The 22,834-nt window shown below is 34.1% G+C and overlaps 1 protein-coding gene across 1 annotated transcript; it reads right to left on the minus strand.

Moving 5' to 3' along the window:
• Positions 1–31: 31 nt before the first annotated feature.
• On the minus strand, positions 32–19,539 carry LOC117326248 (lymphocyte expansion molecule-like). Its single transcript, XM_033882921.1, has 12 exons — positions 19,331–19,539; positions 18,445–18,532; positions 17,268–17,438; positions 10,370–10,492; positions 9,451–9,597; positions 8,886–9,020; positions 8,010–8,177; positions 7,527–7,655; positions 6,627–6,751; positions 5,106–5,235; positions 3,575–3,604; positions 32–3,244 (listed from the first exon to the last, which is right to left on the minus strand). Exons 1-12 carry the CDS (start codon positions 19,378–19,380, stop codon positions 3,122–3,124), a joined length of 1,419 nt encoding a protein of 472 aa, XP_033738812.1. The 5' UTR covers positions 19,381–19,539; the 3' UTR covers positions 32–3,121.
• Positions 19,540–22,834: the final 3,295 nt, after the last annotated feature.

Below are 22,834 nucleotides of genomic sequence, written 5' to 3' on the forward strand. Positions count from 1 at the left end.
ATTAGGAGAGGTAAAAAAAACAACAAAAACACAAGGTACCATACACAGTATTTAATTAATCAAACAAAAATGTAGTGCAACAACATCAAACTGAGTGGACTAACAATGATAATACTGTTGAAGTGAGCTTGTTTACAGGAGCGTTACACCAATTCCAGGAGTAGTGAATTGCTCCACAGGGACTTGGTACAATTTTACAATATCACGCTCCATTTATATACATTTTTATGTATTATAAATGAACTGTTAGGTTTGTAATGTCATGTTCCTAGTCCCTGTGAACTTCCCAATGCACTGAAAAACTATCTATTCCTCCAACACAAGGTTAAAAATCAGCATGATGGTATTTCTGGTAAGGTGAATCTGTAGAAATAAAACCATCTTAACCATTGATAATGTCTTTTTCAATGCATAACAAAATTCCCCACATATATATGCTCCCATATTGAAGGAAGCAGTTGAAAGTCCCATCACAACAAATTTTAATGTCAAGCTCCTGATTAAACTAATTATATAATGACTACAAAAATGTATATTATATATTGATAAAAATCTTTATATTTGAAGGGTGCAGCACAAAAAAGGGGGAAACATATAATACTTTCACAGGCAATATTTCACAATCAAACTTGATACAATGAATGTACACAAATATAATAAGTTTTCTTTTAAATATAAATCTATACATGTATATACCAGTATCACAGATGATGTATTGCAGTAGCAATTAAATAAATATGCTTAAAAAATTTAAAAAATATTTCAAGCAACCCACATTTTATAGCAAATGACTGAGCTTTGCTCCAAGCCTAAGCAACAAACTTTATACTACCATAGTTCTATCTCCAAAATGTCAACATCCGAAATTCTTGGGGCCCCTTTCCCAAACAAAAAAAAATACCAGGAAGAAGTACCATCTTATGGTTCCTTAATACTGCTGGAATTTTGTCAACCGAATCACATTTTAATGATTATAACGATTCAATTATTAATTATTCTCCATGTCAAGCATGCTGTTTGTTTCTGATCATTTATAAATTTAAAGGTTCATCCGTCAGAAGAAAATATAATAAGCAGCTCATTTTTTAGTCCTCGCATCCCCAGGTGAACTGAAATACCCAAGTGATCCAACTCGTGTACAAAATGTATATCCAAGTAGTGTAAATTAAATTGGTTATCAAGACTAATCCAGTATTCCATGTTAAAATGTGTCGAATAATTTAAAAAGGACTAAAAGGCAAGTGATATACAAATTTCAATAATACACAATGGATTCATAATATATTGTTAAGCTTACAATTAAACATCTGGCAGCAGTTAACACAGGAAACAATGTGATTTGTAGAGTTTGGTGAGAAATGAATTGGCCAACACCATTGTGAATTCTATTGAAAAAATGACATGATTTTGGAATGAAAATGATTGGAAGTAGTATTTCTTCAGATAACATACAGAAATCGTCAGCTATATCTACATTTCTGTAGGAAATGTTATTAACTATCTAATGATGTTGTGGTTCCCAGATAAATGGGCCTTAAGACAAAATATACAATGCAAATTCTGTCTTAATGAAGGCCAGATAAATCCGAGTAAATATCGAGGCCAATACTAATACCTGCAGTTCCAGGAATAACTGGGAAATTACACACCTGTTTCTCATTATGCAGGCTGACAAATACATATACAAGTTACCAGTTTCTGTGATAGCATAATTTGTACATTGTATATGATTGGCAGTGAAACAGGTCTATCAATTCAAACGTAGGGTTTCTTGGCACTTTTGTATATCAAACCTAACATTTTTACCAGTGTAGTTTATATCAAAAGATTTGGATATACATACAGCTATATTTATGGATCTGGGAGTTTGAAGCAAGTTCTCTTTGGAAATATTTTTAAATCACAATCAGCATTGTGGTCAAACCTAAAATATCTATCTGGTAATACTGATAGAATCTATCGCACCAATTATCATAATCGTAAATGCATCTTACGTAAATCATGCGTTTTGAACCAGTTATGAGATTTCACTATGAAGATATTTATGTAATATGAAGTATTTTTCCTGTACAGGAAAGCAATCAACTGTTGTATATAACATTTCACTCATTATTGAATTTCAAACTTTACAATATTTTCATGATTAACAACATATATACTAGTACATGAAATTCCTCTTCTGTTGTTCTTGCTAAAACAATTAAAATCTCACCTGAAGTTACATTAAATTAATTATGGCCTTCATGATCCTACTCCATACTGTTTTTAAGCATTATCTAACCATAATGAATTTATAATCCACTGTTAAATAGCAAAATAATTTTATTTTTTTAACTTATGTCTTAGGCCGTTGACCGTCCATTCTGAAAAGACAAAAATGCATTCATAACTACAATTTTCAATAAGAATACTAATGTTGAAAATTTTTCTCATCTCTGATAAAATTCAAGAAACAAGATTTAAAATAGTGAAATTTGTGAATTTTTCTTGCATTTAGATTTAAATAATTAAAATTTGCTTTGTTATCAACATTTTAAATTTACTGGGTTCTCTTGAATAGTTCTTATGAGCATACACAATTATTCATTTTTGTGGTTTTGTATTTGTATGAGAACTAAAAATATTCATACAAAATAAACGTCAATTTGATCATTCTGTACAGTATACTTGTGCTGTAGTGAAACTCACTATTATTTTCTTGAAATAAAAATCGCAAAATTCTGTTCTTTAGTTATTTAACACAAACACATGCAATTTCTAGCAAACAAAACTTTGTAACACAATTTTATGGTGACGAAATCAAGACATGTTATATTATTATTCCAGTCGCTGAAAATTGTGTGTTTTCATATCAATATCTTCTTGCAAGGTTGGTACAAGCTGGAAATACACAAGGAAAAGGAATAAAAAAATTGGAATTTTGGAATTAAAGAAAATAAATATATAATTAAAACTGTTTGAAGAATTTTAAATATTTTTTCTTAATTTTAAAAATCCATATTTTATTCAGTTTTACAAAAGTTTGATATCCAATATATCTTTGCCATATAATATGAATACAAGTTGCTAGTAATATGCATGGAATACAAGTTGATATGCATGTTTTAAACAGAGGAGTTGTTTAAACTGCATGTGGAAGGGTATTTCTTTCTGCTAGTGATGGTGCAAGGCCAAAACAGTCCATAAAGATGGACTGGTAGGTACTTACTAGTACATGTTCACAATTGGATAATCTTGATTTTGTCTAAAAATATAGCACAATAATGCAATTAAAAAAGTCAGTAGACAAAATGCCAAAAGTTACTCCATGTCTTATGAATAAAATGTAATTTTGAAAATAAGTAGGTTTCAAGATTATTTTCCAAATATTGCCTTGAAATCAATTTTTTTTTCATTCAATTATTCCGAAATTCTTGATACCTGCCATACCAAATTTGTGTAAAAATAATATTGATATTATAATACTGTATTTATATTATAAAGATAACTAAATTCTTTAAAAATCGATTCTCCCTCAAGGTTTTCTCTACGAGTACTTTAGTTGTGGACATGATTCAGCACTTTAAGTACTTACATTTTCATATTGTGATAATCTTGATTTTGTCTAAAAAATAATACATACACCAAGGTAATAAAAATAAATTAGCAAGACTAAGAAATTAATCTGACCATTTCATACCAAATGATGATATATTATGTAAAATAATATTGTATGTGTAGGACTTGGAGCAATCCTTATAAATCATAAAAAAAAAAAATTGAAATGAAGTTAAATAAAAAGCATGCAACAAATATTTCATCTCACAAATAATTAGCAAATTAACATTTAAGATCTGTTTTATTAATTTTCAAACAACTCCCCTCAGCAGTAAAGAAAGAGCCATATTTATAGACTCATACATTTTTGCTGGTTTTGTGAATTGTTTAAATTTAGTTAAGAAATTGGGCGAAAATGTACAACTTAGAATGTCCTACAAACATGGAACATTTTTTCTAGGAAGGAGATTACATGTGATTTGTGATTGGATTACTTCCCTTGATGGATTTTATTTAACATCAAATATGCTATCTTTCAATTGGAACTGTTTGGTATTATCACTATCTTTATATTTATAAAAGTTTGTTATTTTATTGAAACAAAAGTGTAAATCTTTTTTCTTTAAAGATAACATAATATCTAAAAATTGCAGAAATGTTTGTACATACATATTTAAAGTCTTAAGTTTGGTTTACTATCTTGTTCAACGTCCTATTAACATCCAGGGTCATTTAAGGACGTGCCAGGTTTCGGAGGTGAAGGTAAGCCACCAGCCTACGGTCAGTACAAGGCAATGCATGCCCCACATGGGTTTTGAACTTGTGACCAAGAGGTGTAATAACTTCTTCTTTATTGAGACAAAAGTGTGTATCTTTTTCCTCCAAAGATAATATAATTTCTCCCAAAATACAGTGATGATTATACCACAAAAGACAATGGGATAACAAAATCAAAACAAAAATGACAAAAGAAATAACAATAAACAACAAATTAATTCTTCACAACAATATATAATGAAATGAATTGTACATTTAGGAAAACTTTTACAAATTTCCATGAATACTATCTTGCACTGTTATTATCTTGCACACATATTCTTTTCATTCTCTTTTCACACAAAAACAAAATTGTGTATAAAACTGGTACATAAAGCCAGGAATCAATTTGGTTATTTTTATAATTTGAAATTAGCTGATCAAATGATGTTTAATGCAGCTTGTGCTTTGATCAATCACTTCCCAATACAGGAACTTTATACCTATAACTTCATACACGAATTTATTAGTGTGCATGACATTAAAAAATATCCGCTATTCAATTTAGAAAAAAAAACTTTCTTATATTATGTGAACTTAACTTCAAAATCTGTGTTTAGCACCTTAACCAAATGCTTGGTGTACTGAACCTGTGCATTATAATAATGTTCATGGAATATATAACTTCTTATTCACAGACTTCCACAAAGTGCATGCGGTAAGGTAAACATCACAAAAACTGCTAGGAACAAGATTGGCTAGCGCTAGATCTAGCCTCGTGCACGGAACATCTATTCTCAGTTTATTTATACCACAGTAGCTGCTTTCCGTGCCGCAAATTGCATCTGTTCTTTTGTTCGTAACATGTAACCTTCCGGAGGTTCTGGTGTTACTATAAATACACGGTCTTCTAGCCGCACATCCTTCGCCCGAACTCTCTCCCTGTAGACAAATATTAGTGGTTATGAATTCTAGTAATATATTTATTAATAATGACCGAATTCAACCTTCACAGTGCACTTCCAAAACATAAAAGAAGTTTGTTCAATAAAGCAATTTTCAGGGAAACGTTTCCATAAGAAATCATGTCTTGATAATGTTTTTTTCCAAATTGTGTTGTATCACTTCCTAGGAACACCTTTCATAGAAATAGACTATATAGACATACCAGTGAAATGAGAAACCTTTTTATTTCCTAAAATTAAAAGACTCATGATTGGCAGGTTTCCCGTAGAGAAAAGAGGGAGGAGTGGAATTATAGGAAAAGATGTGCTTGTAAGGTTGAATACGGTACAGAATCTTCCACCAAATGTAAATACACCCAAACCATAATCATCAAGTATAATATAAACAAAATTTATAAAAGGTTTATAGTATAATAAGATAAGCACCATACTTTTCCAGCAATTATAAAGCCCATGCCTGGTAATAAGCCCACCCTTGTCCATTGCAGTTCCGTAAAAATGATATTTTTTTTTGTAATAAGCCCACCTCCTTCTACAAACTTTATGCCTCGATCGATCCTTTATGCTTATTTTCAAATAGTGTATGCTCCTTCCACCATGGGTAACTTTTATATTTTGATGATCATCAAATTTTGCCAATAATTACGTATGTTGATTTATGTAACATAATACACTGTATGTTAAATTGAAAGAATACACCATGCTACCTTAGCTAGGTAATTGAAACTTCTTTTACCTCAAGCTGTAATTACAAGTCTATTGGAAAGTGAATACAATTTGCAAATACCTATATATCAAGCTGTTTTCATGTGTGATACAAATTTGCATATTGATGAATTTTCACAACTAGATAATAGTTTGCCTCTTTCTTATATGAAATCTTCATAATGACGCTTGAGTGAACAAGAGGCTCCTCTTTTGGAGAAAACAAAATTAATTAGTCATTTGATATTTAATTTTTAGGGGCCAAATTAATCCACGACTCCAGCAACATATGTACATATTTATAAGCCACACTGACCTGGCCTGCATAGATATTCCAACCCCCACCCCCTCCATCGGTAAAAAGTATACATTATATTTTGTATGTGATTATATATATATAATTATTTGTAGAAGATTTCCAAAGTGGTATAATGTGTCTTTTGACAATTTAACCTTGAAAGACCATGACCAAAATCTAATCTGTTTAGAAGTTGGGGTGCTATAATTCTAATACATGTACTAAGTGGAGATTTGCCCCTGTGTCTAAGGCTCACTAGATCCTATGATTCACATGAAAACACCTCAATATGATTGCTATATAAAATAAGAAGCTACAAATATTAAATGAACATTTCACCATTTTTTTTTTTTTAATCTGCTTACTTGAGGAATTTTTCCATGGCCGCGTTGAGTTTTCCTGTACGTGACTTGAACACACTGTCGTTACCATTTCTGTGCTGTGCTTCCTCCCACTTCTGGATGTCATACCGACCTGGACCCACAGGGTTCTACAAGACAATATAATATGATATATGATAAATAGTCTCTCCAACTCCCAGTTCGCACCCACCTTTGTTTTATAAAACTAAAAAAAAATACAGTACAAAGTTCCGAGAAATATACTTTCCTGTAATAAAAGGAATTTTTAATCTCAAATCCTCTACACACTTATACTAGCTTGATTACAAATAGAGCCAATTTAATCTGAATCATTTGTTAAGAGTTGTGTGTACATTTAAACCCAATCAACTTTTGACATAGAGTGACATTTTATGAGAATTTATACAAAAACATGTCTACTGCATGTTGCTCCATTGTAATAGCCTCATCATTTTGATGCAGGGTCACCTTGTAGTAGCTGGTGGCTACCTTACTGATTATCAAAGATGAACAAGAAAGCACAGGATTGTATGTGATCTTGGCTTTCTAAGAAAAAACAAACTGCCAAAGGTAGGGATCGTAGTAGTAGATATTTGTAGTAGCTTGTGGCTACCTCACTAAAGCAATATATGAGAGGCCTGTCGAATGTCGGGGTAATTTAGGACAGTGTAAAATTCGAGATTCTAATGTCGCCTCATTAGATCCGGTTGGTAAGCATTCAACCTTAATGGTAGGTTGACTGCTCAAAACAGCGAGGAAGCCCAAGCATGGCAGGGTATTTTTCATTACTGCTATTACATAGGAAGTTCAACAACATATACACATATTGTTTATCCTTGTAACTGAACTTTTCTGAAGTTGAATTAAAATCACCCAAATAAACAACAAACTTAATTCACTTACAAAGTTCCTGGTAAAGAATCGTTGAGACATTTTATCGTTCCTCTGAGCAGTTGACAGAAACCCTGGTGCATTCTTCGACCCTGGTTTGGAAAGTTCTGCTGGCTCGTAGCTGCCAGGTCCCGGGAATGACTGGAGGTCAAAGAGCAAAGTAAATCATTATACATTGTATACTTATTGTTTCTAGTCTTAAATGCAATAAAGCTTACTTTAATAAGAAGTTATGAAGCTCACTTATTCTACTTATTAATAAAATGTAAATTGTACATGCAAATGTATATGGATTTTTTAAACGATCCCTATTTTTCCATTTTGATTTCAAATTGATAGATAATAAATTAAATGTAAAATTGCTAGAGAAATTTTCTTTGGAAGCTTGGATACACAAGAAGTTGGTGGGACTTAACAACTTAACTTGCATTTTCAGATTCATATATGAAATACAGATGACAAATTTGTCACCAACTGTTGGTATTGGAGACTCACCTCTTCCTTTGGACACTGTTGTAAAGTATGACAGAATATCCTCTCTGTGGCCTTAGATGGTGGTTGTTTCACCTTACCAAACTTGCCCTGACGTTTCCTGTGGATTGTCTTCAGATCATCCACAAATGATTGTAGATCGTATTGCCCCGGTCCCAGATTAGCTAGTTTCTAAAATACAATTTTATAATAAATCAGTCTGGTATTTCTTACTTAATCATATAAAAAAAATCAAGAGGCCCAGAGAGCCTGCATAGCTCACCTGGATATATCATTATATTTAATGGAATTCCCCATTTGCCTCCAATACCATGTATGATTGAGGTGAACACTAAATTTCTCTATCTTAGTTTGGCTTCCTGGTTCTGGTATGATTCAAAGCATATTCATTTTAAATTAACACTCATTTTAATTTCCTCTAGTGACTGGGCCCTCATGCTCTTCTGTCTCAAGGGGGAGGGGGGCAGGCCCTCACGTCAACTTATGCAATATTCTGCACCCCTCCCCCAACTTATGCAATATTTGGTTCCCCTTTTGCAAAAATGCTGAAGATGAAATCTTAATCAAAATCCCTTTATCTCAACAAAACAATAATTCTAGGTTTCTCCCATTGGTCCATGCCTCCTCTGCTCCCGGGGCCAGAACTTCAGCTTATACAAAATTGAACTCCCTTCATCCAAAGATGCTGAAGCTCAAAAATTTATCCAATGATGTTTCACTTCAGATTTTTTTGTCATGCCCCTGAGACCCCAGTGAGTCCTGACCAACCATTTATATGAAATTGATTCCTATCATCCAAAGAGGCTTCAGACAAAATTCTGAACAACACTACACGGTAATTCCTACAATTGTCAATTCTGATTGGTTGTTTATACTTACTGGTGCTGCTAAATGTCCCACTGTGATTGGTTTATTTCTGTCACCAGAAAATAAATCGTATGGTCCACGTAGACTCGTTACTTTATTTACTCGCTCATCTGCAAAACTCTTAAAGTTGTATGTACCAGGTCCCAAGTTCAGAGCCCTGTAAATAAGAAACCAGGAATTTTTGTTCATCAGTTACTTAACTATGAAGATTTTATTTCAAGCGGGTAATTTTTTCGCTATTTTTGAGAATACATGTACATTGAAGTGTCAAATAAAAAAAATTAAAAATCAAATCAACACAGAAAATTATTTTTGTCCATTTCATATTTCTATTGAAAAAAGAATGCATTTTGATTTTGCTTTACACCAAAGAAAATATGAATTTCTCGGTGTGTGTATTTGAGAAATACTTGAGTTCAATATATACAAAAGTTTTATTATCAATTACATGTGTTTTTTGGTGTTGATGAGCAGGCATATTTATTTACTACATGTACACATCTATGAAAAATTTTAGTCAAAGAGGAATTCAATTCAAAGCTACAGTTATCAAAATGAAGTTTCTAAAATAAGTGATATAATTTACCACAGAGGGAAGATTTCTTGGTGTGGATGATCCAGCGTCCAACATTCCGATCGTACTGGCCGATTTCTTCTCCTTCTGAATGATGGCAGCATGAGGCACGCCCCCTTCACCATACGTCCCGGGGCCAGGGGTGTCATCCTGGTTACCACAAAACACAAATCTCATGAATGTTTGTATGGTATAAAGTCAATAGCTTAGGACCTCACAGCACTAAGAAAGGCAACTACCTCATGTAAGCTTTTTTTCTTTTCTGGGTCATAGGAATGTGTCAAGCCCCTGTGCCTGATAACTATAATGGTCAAACAGGTGTTAAATGCCAAATTACTTGTATGCATTAAAGTAGTAATGTAACATGTTGTGATAAACAATTAAAGTGCCACTTTAATACAGTTCATACATTTTGAGGCTATGCATTAGCTATGTTAAACTGTCCCTACGATTGGTTACATAACCAACGGAAGGAGCAGAGTTAAGTTTGAGAAAAAGTCACACACACTAATTTGTCTATAGATATATACTAATGACGTAGCACTAGCACATACTGCCGAAGACACCCAGCAGGAAACCGCACCTGCTCCATTATACTGACAAAGGGGCAAGCCAGCTGCCCCACTCCCAAAAATGTTGATCGCTTAGCAGGAGTAACAACTACCATTTTTGTGGACTCTGGTATAATGTCCATGGCCAGGGGACAGAAACCAAAGCCTTTCTCACAGAGGTAAACACTCAAATAAAAGCCAAAAGTCAGGCAGCGTCAGGGGAGACAATAGTGAAAAAAAAGTTGTTTTGAAAGAAGAGAAATATGAAGATCCCAAATTTAGTCATCTCTTACAATCATGCAATGGGGGTAGCAGGTACTTTTCTTACACTCTACCTGCAGGGCAGTATTAAACATTGGGGAACTACATACCACAGACTGGTCCTTGAAGCGATGTGACAAAGTCTGACAGATCCCCCGGTAGCTCCTTGGCTTTTCATCAGTTTGCTGCAAGAAATCTTTGATGTCGTATGAACCTGGACCAAGTTTCCTTGCCTTAAACAGAAAAAAAAAGAAATAACTCATAAACAAATAGTTACTTAATTTAAGGATTTGTTTTTTTGTTTGCTGGTTTTATCAACCCATGCGCAGCCAGGGTTATTTTGAGGTGGGAGCTCCTTGTAGTAGTTGGTGACTACCTCACTGAACAACATAAAGGAAGCCCATCTCATGCCAAACAGAGCAATTAAATTAAGCTTCTTGCTATAGGACATAATCACAATAGCACAGACTGGCCCGCTTTTTCAGATTCCCAAGAAACACAAAAACCTATATCTCAGATCTTTACCTGAGGTTACGTGGCCAGCGCTTCAACTGGCCGAGATATCGCAGTCCCTTAATTTAATTTTAAGGGGTTTTTACAAATACACATATATAATATTATTATACTCTATTCTAATCTTATAAAGGCAAAAAAAAAAAAAAAAAAAATGAAATAAATAAATTCCAGAGAGCTAATATTATTTGTCCAACACATAAATTTGTAATTAAGATACTGAAGCTTTATGTAGGTCTTCAAATGTTGATAACAATTACTTTTTCTGCAGCTTCCTAGCCACATTTTCTGTTGTAAATTTCAATTATTAAGAACTCTTTTGCACTATAATCATTTCATTTTCCGAAATTTTGGCCCCCAGACCCCTCGCCAAAAAATAAATCACATTACCACTAATTTACTGCCCCCCCCCTTTCAAATTCCTGGATCCACGCCTGTTTTGCAAATACATTATATGTTGAATACATACAAGAAAGTGTTTACAGGTCACATGTATATGAATTTAATGACAGTATTACGGGTCTAATATTTCTTTAGAAAACAACTTTACAACATTTTTCTCCGTCTGAATTCTTGAGCTTTTTAACTCAAATGAGACTTGAGTAGCCATGTCCATAATATATACTTAGATAAAAGTTTCCTTGGTATTGTAATTTTACACTGGGCAGAAATTGATCCCTGGTCAAGTAAGAATACCGGGTATATACATGTACCTGTACGAACGACTCAACATTTGATGTGTATCATCCTTATATTGGGTCAATATAATTGTGTTCAATAATTGATTAAAATACCTCGGACCAACATCTATCGGAGATAGCAACCATCCTGGCTAATATCAACAAACATAGTCTATTGATACAGTTGTGTTGACCTGGGATAATACTGATAGACTCAACCCACTCAGCCAGAGTAGCTTAGTACGACAGATCAATACTCCTTTATGATTGGCTATGGAGCTGTACTCTGTAAACACCGACAGCGTAATCCCATATTTTGTCATTATCTGTTACTTTATTATAGGCCGTACAATGTACCTTACACAAATATTTTGATTCAACATAGGAAATACACTTTACAGTTATAGTTTCAGTTCAAATATTTCCATTTCTATTGAACAGTCCTTATAACTATACCAATTAAAATGTTTTTGTATTATTCTGGAAGACAATTATTGTCTTTGTATGTAATGCAAATCAATAGGTCAGTAATTTAATTGATGTTCCATTTTATTATTCATGTATACTTTTTTGTGCAAGGTTAAAGGAGTACATATCTTAAATCAAAAGTGATTTTCAAACTAATACTGTTTCATGGAACATGACGACAGCATCTAGATTACTGATATGATATGATATTAATCTGGTTAGTTAGGCCTGGGTCAGTAACTGGATATGATATTAATCTGGTTAGTTAGGCCTGGGTCAGTAACTGGATATGATATTAATCTGGTTAGTTAGGCCACGGTCAGTAACTGGATATGATATTAATCTGATTATTAAGGCCTGGGTCAGTAACTGGGTATGATATTAATCTGGTTAGTGAGGCCTGGGTCAGTAACTAGATATCAGGGATCACTTTGGGCAGAGATTTGGGGATTTTTACCCATGTTTTTCAAAAAAATCTCATTAAAAATTCAAAATTGTACCTCTTTATACAGACAAATCTCATAGGAATTTTGCTAATCTCATAAAATCTCCCATAGGTTTTAAGAGCCAGAGTTATCCCTGAGATATGATATAAATCTGGTTAGTGAGGCCTGGGTCAGTAACTGGATATGATATTAATCTGGTTAGTGAGGCCTGGGTCAGTAACTGGATATGATATTAATCTGATTATTAAGGCCTGGGTCAGTAACTGGATATGATATAAATCTGGTTAGCGGGGTCTGGGTCAGTAACTGGATATGATATAAATCTGATTATTAAGGCCTGGGTCAGTAACTGGATATGATATTAATCTGGTTAGTTTAGGCCTGGGTCAGTAACTGGATATGATATAAATCTGGTTAGTGAGGCCTGGATCAGTAACTGGATATGATATTAGTCTGATTATTAAGGCCTGGGTCAGTAACTGGATATGATATTAATCTGATTATTAAGGCCTGGGTCAGTAACGGGGTATGATAATAATCTGGTTAGTTGGGCCTGGGTCAGTAACTGGATAGGATATTAATCTGGTTTGCGAGGTCTGCGTCAAAAACTGGGTATGATAATAATCTGGTTAGTTAGGCCTGGGTCAGTAACTGGATATGATATTTATCTGGTAAATGAGGCCATGTGAGTGTCAGTCACTACATATGACAATTTTCTGGTTACTTTGGTTGGGTCAGGTTGAGGCCTGTGTCAGGAACAGAATATGATATTAATCTAGTGAGTGAGGCCTGGGTCAGTAACTACCTAGATAAAAATCAATCTTCTGAAACTTTCTACATGTACATTAATCCTTGATCAAGTTGACCCCAAAAGGCAATTTAAATAGATGTGAAATATATTAAAATTCCAAAATTTTAAAAGAAACATATTTAATGAACACTCAACCCCCACTTATCCAATATATATCGAAGAAGTGTATGTAAACATGCTATACATATTGTCTTGAATTTTATTGTACAGTCCATCATGTCACCACCTGACCATACAATACCCATTAACATTTTGTTGGAATATTTATGACCCTGTAGGATCACAGTACTTAGACAATGTGTACCAGACACTTCAAACATTGACTTAAGTCTAGGGCTGAGCAAACACTGTGAGACCACTCATATACTTAAGGTCAAATGAACCAGACATTTAAGTCAAACCATTAGAATCCATCAAGCCTACATATTATAATAGATATCTACCACAGGCTAGGTATGATCCAGTGCAGATTCTTATCTGGTCAAGGTAGACCCAACATATATTATTTAAATCCTTTTGATAGAACTTCATGTCCAGTATTCATCATTAATGGTTTATTTTGTTTAACGTCCTATTAACAGCCAGCGTCATTTAAGGATGTGCCAGGTTTTGGAGGTGGAGGAAAGCTGGAGTACCCAGAGAAAAAAAACTGCCTATGGTCAGTACCTGGCAACTGTCCCACGTGGGTTTCGAACTCGCGTCCCAGAGGTGGAGTATTCATCACATTTATTTTAATATTTTAGCAACCTTTTTTGAGCCACTGCTGAATTTAAAATTTCGCGATATTCTAAAAATCACAGTATGTGATCATGCAAGATCATCAAGGATATTTATCAATCCCATTAAAATCTTTTCAAGCTTACATACATATGTACAGAGATAAAATGTCCGATCGGGGTATTGAACCCTGGCTGCCTAGTAGGTGATAGGCAAGTGTGTTACCACTGTGCCACCTGACCAACGTAATGGAATATCTATCAACATCTAACATATATAACCTAATTCTACTGGAATGAACCAGCTGATGAAATGAGAAACTTGTACAATAATATAATTACAGGTAAAGAGACGTTGACAAATTTATACAATTTACAGGTGATATATATATAGATTTAAATCTCTATCATCACCTACAGGCTACACAGACGAAAGTTACAACTTCTTCCCACGAAAAATATATGTTTTTCAAGTACCTATATAAATCATTATCTAAAGCATCATGTCTCAATCTATAGGGTGTTTGTGTATACACATTTTATGTTTGAATTACGAACCAAATGTAAACCTAAGTGACTACAGTCAGGTACATTACCATATAAATCCTTTAATAAGGTCAGACGGCAAACTCTTAAAATATTTACTCATAGTGGTAAGTGGGTTCGTTAAAGGCATAGCTGGATCTGCGATACCGGTAATTTTCCTCACAAAAAAGTTATCCATTTTAACTTATATAAGTTAATAACTACATAGTCTGTAATGAAAAATGTATAAACTTTCATATACCTGGAATATTTCATAATAAATGTTATTTCTGCATGTACAAAATTGGTAGGTGATTATTATTGTTATGATACTGGTAATAATTAGTTGGTGGAAAACAATCGTCAATATCCCCTTTAATAATCACAGTTTTGACAATGAATCTTGAGAGCGGCTTTCCTGAAAACTGGATATGTATTTTTCACATAAATATTGTAGAACCTATAATTATGACTTGAACTGCTGGAGAAGGAAATAGCAATTTGTATTACTGAACTGCAGCAGACATGGGTGGGCCTATAGATGGATAAATATGGTATGTCTCAAACAGATTCAAGAGACATGTATAAAGTCTTATTAGTTTAATAATGGGATCCTTTTAACCCCTGCAGTTGTTTCTCTGTGCTGTTCACTCAGGATTCAGCTAGAAAATGTCTGCAAGACATAAATGTACCTGCATGCTCCTATGCACATGCATTAGTATGCCTTCTGTGAAGAAGGGGCTAAGGTGACCTTTGACCTTTAACCTTGACGAATGACCACCAAAATATAATCAGATGGAGACCTTGATGATGAACCAAACTTTTCAAGGAATTCTGAAAATGTTATTCATTCAGAAACATGGACGGACATATATATGGGACTGTATACCTCGCACACTCCTGTAAAATGACAGAGGCAAATCAGTACAAATGTTTGTTTTAAATTTTATGTACAGATAATCAACATTTTGTATATAACATGAGCTGGCTCTTTAAAGTGTGTTAAATTGCTAATTAAATTTATTTGAGTCATGATTTTTAATGTATCATTTCTATCAGTTAACTTTTACCAAATTCATCAAAATATAAATGACATTAAAGTAAATTAAAGGGTCGCCTTTCAGTGATACTTCAAAGAGCTATTTAGCATGTTGAGATGAGTAATGTCAGGGTACAGGTCAATAACAGGATGCCTGTTAATAAAGACGTCCGTAACTTTTGTTTTTCCAGGGATAAATGCTCCACAACCACCTGGGAGGGTCTTATTAGGACGGGTGGCAAGAAGACACCAACAGCCAAGGTCATAAGAGGATGGTTGTCAAAGACACACCAAAAATCAAGGTCATATAAGGACGGGTGTCAAGGAGACGCAAACAGCCAAGGTCATAAGAGGACGAGTGTCAAGGAGACACAAACAGCCAAGGTAATAAAAGGACACGTGGCAAGGAGACACCAAAAGCCAAGGTCATAAGAGGATGGTTGTCAAAGACACACCAAAAACCAAGGTCATATAAGGACGGGTGTCAAGGAGACACAAACAGCCAAGGTCATAAGAGGACATGTGGCAAGGAGACACCATAAGCCAAGGTCATAAGAGGATGGTTGTCAAAGACACACCAAAAGACAAGGTCATATGAGGATGGGTGTCATGGAGACACAATCAGCCAAGGTCATAAGAGGACACGTGGCAAGGAGACATCAACAGCCAAGGTCATAAGAGGACAGGTGGCAAGGAGACACCAAATGCCAAGGTCATATGAGGACAGGTGTATAAGGAAACATCAACAACCAGGGTCATATGAGGACAGGTGTATAAGGAAACACCAACAACCAGGGTCATATGAGGACAGGTGTCAAACCCTTCCCACAACCTACAGGCGGGCCCAACAATATGTCACCTCTTACAATATATAGCAAGATACATCAGGCATATGCCTTTCCCAATTCAGTGTGGGTTTTCTCTGTAAAGGTTTTTGTTGGTTATTTAACTCAAATATTCTCAAAATTCACCTGTACTAAGCTTTTACTAATTCGTATAAAAATATTTACACAAATTGCTAGTATAAGAAAATCTCACCTATGCAATCCACAAACCATTTAACATACATTATTGGTGTCTTGGGAAATATAAATTCCCAAGCTGAAATCTTTCTTCTTTAATCCACAAACAATTTAATGATAACATAATGTCCACAGTACTCTGTGTATTATAGGGAGATTAGTCAATGTTGACACAGTGTTTTACAGTTCTTCTTTGTATCTTGTGAATCATATATACCCCCAAGACTGTTAATCATCATAATGGTTGGAACTAAAGAAAAGAAAATGATCGATAACAGAGTAGGTATGTAATGGGTGTTATGACACTGGTAATAGTTATCATATTTCGCGAGGTTGACTACAAGGAATTTAATTAATGTGAAATAGTTTTCTCTAATGGTTCTCCCAATAGGTGGCGTTACTGTAGTGGCATGACAGGCAGATGCAACTGGTGAGCTAGCAAGTCTGTTCAGGGCAAATTTTAATTTTTTATTTAATTGTTCAAAATTATATAAATATTGTACAATGTTGCCTATTAAAGTGTAATATCTAAGATCAAAGTAATTTTTTTTGTAATTTTGTAATTGTTGATCATTAAATGACATCACCGGTATAGGCTAGTGCATTGTGAACAGCCTATTGGTGTTTGTTGTTGCCACCTGGACGTGGGTCATTTTTAAGTCTTCCTGTAAGACGGAGATCCATATTTTTATCAATTACAGGTTAATACATTATCGCAGTCAAATTTGTTTGTGTATGATAAAGTTCTATTTATAAATTAGTACCAATGATATTTTTTCTGAACCTACCAGCATTTTCTTTAGTTCCCACTGGTCTTTGTGTAGCAGGTGAGGTAAGGCAGCCATTCTCTCCACCTCAAAGGCACGTGCCCACCCTGGTCCCGCTGACCTTTCCTCTACAGATTTAGAGCTGAATCCACCATGGTCCACCTTATATGACCCTGGTCCTAGTCGTCGATTCTATAAAATAAAGCATGGCATATCATATAAAACATATATATATATGTCAATGAATTTACAATACAATTACTCAAAATCTGGAAGAACAGCAAGAGAAAGAGAGAGAGAAAAAAAAATCAGAATTTAATTTCATCTCATGAGGAATATTACATGACAGTAGACATTTAAAAGTTGAACTGAACTTGAATTGTTATATAAAAAAAAAAAAAAAATTCTGATCGTTACATTATTATTGTACTGTATTTAAATTGGGACCTTTTTTTTCTTTTGATACCTACAATATATAAAACAGTAAACAAAATTATTGCTTGGATTTTTAAAATCCAATTTACTAAGTGCTACAGAAAGAGCAAAATTAAGTACTGGTATTGATGTTATTTTACTAATTAACTTTGTCAAGAAGAGGCCAAAAGAAATTTTGCAAAATTAACAGTTATATGAAGCATAGCAGTGGTGTTGGTCTTTCAACAGAACTGGACATGTTGTATAAGTTCAAACCCCACATATTAAAGATATTGTATCCTTGGCTTAAACATGATGCTTTAATTTACTCTGCTAAACTTCATTTGAGAGGAAACTCACATAATGTTGATTTTGTGAAAGTTTCTCTCAACATTCAAACATTATATAGATGAGTCTATGCAATATAGGACCCATAAAAAAACAGATCACAAGTACACAGCTCATTTGGATGATGCTGAAGTGTTCTGAAACTGACACAGTATATCTCCGTCATTTATTTTTTTTATTTATGCCAATTGTGACACAGACATGCATAGACATTGTTTTATACTTTGTCCAGGAATATTTTTGACTAATCTGGAGGTCAATTTAAATGACTTGGGGTACACAGTGGAATTTACCCCCACTCATGATTAAAGGACAACAGCAATTTACCTGACTTTGAGTTTGGAGGACAGGGAAATCACACAAATTTAAAACTGTCCTTAAAGGGGTGAAGTGTCAAAACGAAACACTGATAAATAAAATGTTTTAAATGACTCACCAGTACATCTATAGACTTTTTGTCATATGGAATCTCTGTAAATGTGCCAGGATATTTACTTTTCGGATGTACTCCTGATACATCAAACCTGAAAAAAAAAGTTACAAAAAATTAATATACAAATTGTTTAATTATCAATATTTTATCAATACAAAACTTTGTTTTTTTTAATAGATAAATAAATATTGATTAATCAATCAATATTGAAATTTCAAACATCAAATATGGTCCTTATTTGTCCTTGCTTATAAAACTACCTTTAAATCTTCTGAATGCTAATGGGCGTTATTTTTTTTCCAGACTCTTTTGTAGTTTGTCAATGTGTTATAGTATAATTATAGTATTCCTGTAACAGGTAGATAAAACTGTGGTTCATGCGATCCTCTTTAACAAGTGGATAAAGCTTAATCCGTATTCGCTTTGTTCAGTACATTTGGAATACAGTTGTGTATTAATTTCCATTAGATTACAATCCGATACCGTTTTTCAAACTGCAATTAGAATAATACAAAGGTTTATTTAAATGTCCTGGGCTTATATTTATCAAACGTAATTTACAGGCAACGATATCGCCATTATTTACAATGGTATTAGACAGGATTCGAAAGATTATTATCAACAATACATTTAATGTGATATATTGCAATACTCGGTATTCGGGTTGTTGGATACAGAAGTTAATTTTAGATAAATCTAAAGGACTTTTAAAATATAATACATCGCTTCCATGTAACGTGTAACAATCATTACTTATTTCCGAGGTAATAGTGGCCAAAAACAAATATTTAGCATTTAATTTCCCATAACAATCATTACATTTATAATGTGATTAAATGCCTGTTTTGTAGCTGACTGGCCTGTATTTCTTTTATTATTTCATACTTGCCTTGCAGTCTGTGTGCCAAATGGAGCTCCGTTAAATTTCTTTTCTGCCATAATTCCTTCGATTGACTACTGGGTATCTAATAATACTTTCCTCAAGCACACACCCCTTTTATTGCCCTACATGGTAGTAAAATTACTGACATAAGCCCTACACTCGCCCCGAGTTGTCAGCGAGAACAGCGTCACGTCACATGGCAACATCAAGCCTACTCTCAAACCCAAAGCGGAAGAAAACATAAACAAAGACGAAATGGGGGTTTTTACTGCAATTTTCATGACTAAATACCATTGCGGAAAGGAAAAGATAGTATCCCATACAAAGTATCCCGAAAAGTTATCAAAAGCAACACGAAACCTAAAATACAGAGGAATTAATTATTTCCATGGGGAGATAACTCTAATTTTGACACGTGCACGTACAGACGACAGAATCTTTCCCAAATCGTTTATTTAAATTAAGTAGGGCCTACAGTATCTTCTCTATAAAATATAAATTTTCACCGATAAATTATTAGGCCTAAAAACAGTATTGTTTGACAATTTTATGGGATTAATCTGATTAATTCTAACATTTATTTAAAAGTAAATTTGTTTATAGACTCTACCAGTAATATTTGGATATTTGTCAACGATTTATTTATACTTCGACATACTCAGTATTATACAGTCTATATGCCAAAGTAATATATGGCGATGTTGTGGTCATTGGAATTCATAATTACATATGTACTTCATTTAGATAAACCCCTTGTATAAACAGTATTTTATTTTCAGAAAATGTTACAACAGTTGTTCAAATAAAGTATATCGGGGATTGGAAAACAAGCTGCATGAGAGCTTATATTATTTCCTCTCCCCAAGTAATATGACAAGCATTATTATGTTTGGCCGAACACACCGAAATTATATAATATTGAGGAAAAAAATCCAACAAACAACAATGTTGTGGTTGATACAGTAGCATACAGTACAGATCTATGGAAAGCCGGTACGACATGCTTTATGCGACATGCATTATGCGGTATGCGTTATGCAACATGCTTTATGCTTTATGCAATATGCGTTATGCTTCATGCGAAATGCTTTGTGCGACATGGTTTTTTGGTTTTTGGCCGGAAACGCCCATTCGATAATCCTCGTCTTTTAATATAATTTAAGCACGATAAAATACAAGGCATTCTGAGGAAATGCATATCTTATTGCTGTAATCACAAATTATGTGATCTTGACCTTTGACCTTTGACCTTCATCAACATATGTTCGGATTCATCTCACCATTCTTTACTGAAACCGGCTGAAGTGGTATTTGAGAACACCTTTAAATCAAAAGTTAACAGATGGACGGCATGAAAGGCACTTGTCAGATAAAGGTGGACAGGTGACGGGCAAGCCATGACAATAACTCACTTAGTGGGGATAAAACATTTGTTATGTTGAATGCATACCTTTGATGTCTTTGCTTTCTTTGAGCATGTTGAGGGGAAGACATCTGATCAAGACGTTTACCCTTGATTTTTATGAGTTTCTCTTTCACTTCATTGAAGGTTATCTGACCTACAAATTTTTTTTATATTAAATACAATTATTTATTGCATTTTTACTAGTGAAATATCAGGATTTATCACACTGATAAAACCTATATCATCACTGACAAAAATTCTTATATCACTGATGATATAAGTTTTATGCCGGAACTACCTTTTTGTGGGAGTTATACGATAGGCTAATTTCAAACTGTGGAAACATTTATTGCTAATATTTTGACACTAAAAAATGCAATAAATAGAAAATTCAATGGTTTCCCATTCAGTACAATAAAACTTATATCATCAGTGATGATATAAGATTTGTACATGCATTTGTATAGGACAAACTTATATCATCACTAGGGATGATACAAGATTTTTACATGCATTTGTATAGGACAAACTTATATCATCACTAGGGATAATATAAGCATTTTTGTCAGTGATGATATAGGTTTTATCAGTTTGATAAATCCTGATATTTCACTAGGAAATATGCAATAAATAATTGTATTTAATATAAAAAAAAATTTGTAGGTCAGCTAACCCTCAATGAAGTGAAAGAGAAACTCATAAAAATCAGGGGTAAACGCCTTGATCAGATGTCTTCCCCCTCAACATGCTCAAAGAAAGCAAAGACATCAAAGGTATGCATTCAACATAACAAATGTTTTATCCCCACTAAGTGAGTTATTGTCATGGCTTGCCCGTCACCTGTCCACCTTTATCTGACAAGTGTCTTTCGTGCCGTCCACCCACAGAGGCTTGGCACGATTTTCCAAATGATGGTCCATATATATATGTATTATAGTGTCTGACACTATAATACATATGGACCATCATTTGGAAAATCGTGCCAAGCCCCTGTGCGTCCACCTGTTAACTTTTGATTTAAAGGTGTTCTCAAATACCACTTCAGCCGGTTTCAGTAAAGAATGGTGAGATGAATCCGAACATATGTTGATGAAGGTCAAAGGTCAAAGGTCAAGATCACATAATTTGTGATTACAGCAATAAGATATGCATTTCCTCGGAATGCCTTGTATTTTATCGTGCTTAAATTACATTAAAAGACGAGAATTATCGAATGGGCGTTTCCGGCCAAAAACCGAAAAAATCATGTCGCACAAAGCATTTCGCATTTCGCATAACGCATATCGCATAAAGCATAAAGCATGTCGCATAACGCATACCGCATAATGCATGTCGCATAAAGCGTGTCGTACCGGCTTTCCATATTATGGCACTTTGCTACGGTTGCTTCCATTTTTATGGCGGGAAATACACCGGAAAAGAAGCACGACATGGGCAGTAACTCCATTCGCATATAATATATAGCATGTCGCAAAAAGCCTTTCGCTTAAAGCATGTCGCATAAACATAAAGCATGTCGCATAAAGCATGTCACATAAAGCATATCGCATAATGCATGTCGCATAAAGCATGTCGTACCGGCTTTCCATACAGATCTAAATGTAATAGATCTATATGATAATCGAACCTTTTATTTTCATGAATAAATTTTTGGACAGCTACAATTATTTCTGTATTTGCTTTATCACCAAGTTTTTCACACTGTACCCACAGTAACAATTCAACATTACCCAACCTATAATTAATAAAAACACACAAAAAAAAGAAAGAAAAAAAATAGTAGTCAAATTTGTGGCATTCACCACAGGGGCTTGGCACGATTTTCCAAATGATAGTCCAGATATATGTATTGTAAAAACTATAATAACCATATATATGGGCCATCAATTGGTAAATCCTGCCAAGGTCCTTTGGCATTTACACTGACAGTCCTACACTTTACAGGAATCAGACTTGTGACATTTACACTGCCAGTCCTACACTTTACAGGGGTCAGACTTGTGACCTGTACACTGGAATCAGACTTGTGACCTTTACACTGGAATTACACTTGTAACCTTTACACTGCCAGTCCTACACTTAACAGGGGTCAGACTTGTGACCTT

This window comes from Pecten maximus, chromosome 4 (assembly GCF_902652985.1).
Source record: "Pecten maximus chromosome 4, xPecMax1.1, whole genome shotgun sequence".
Lineage (NCBI taxonomy): Eukaryota > Metazoa > Mollusca > Bivalvia > Pectinida > Pectinidae > Pecten > Pecten maximus.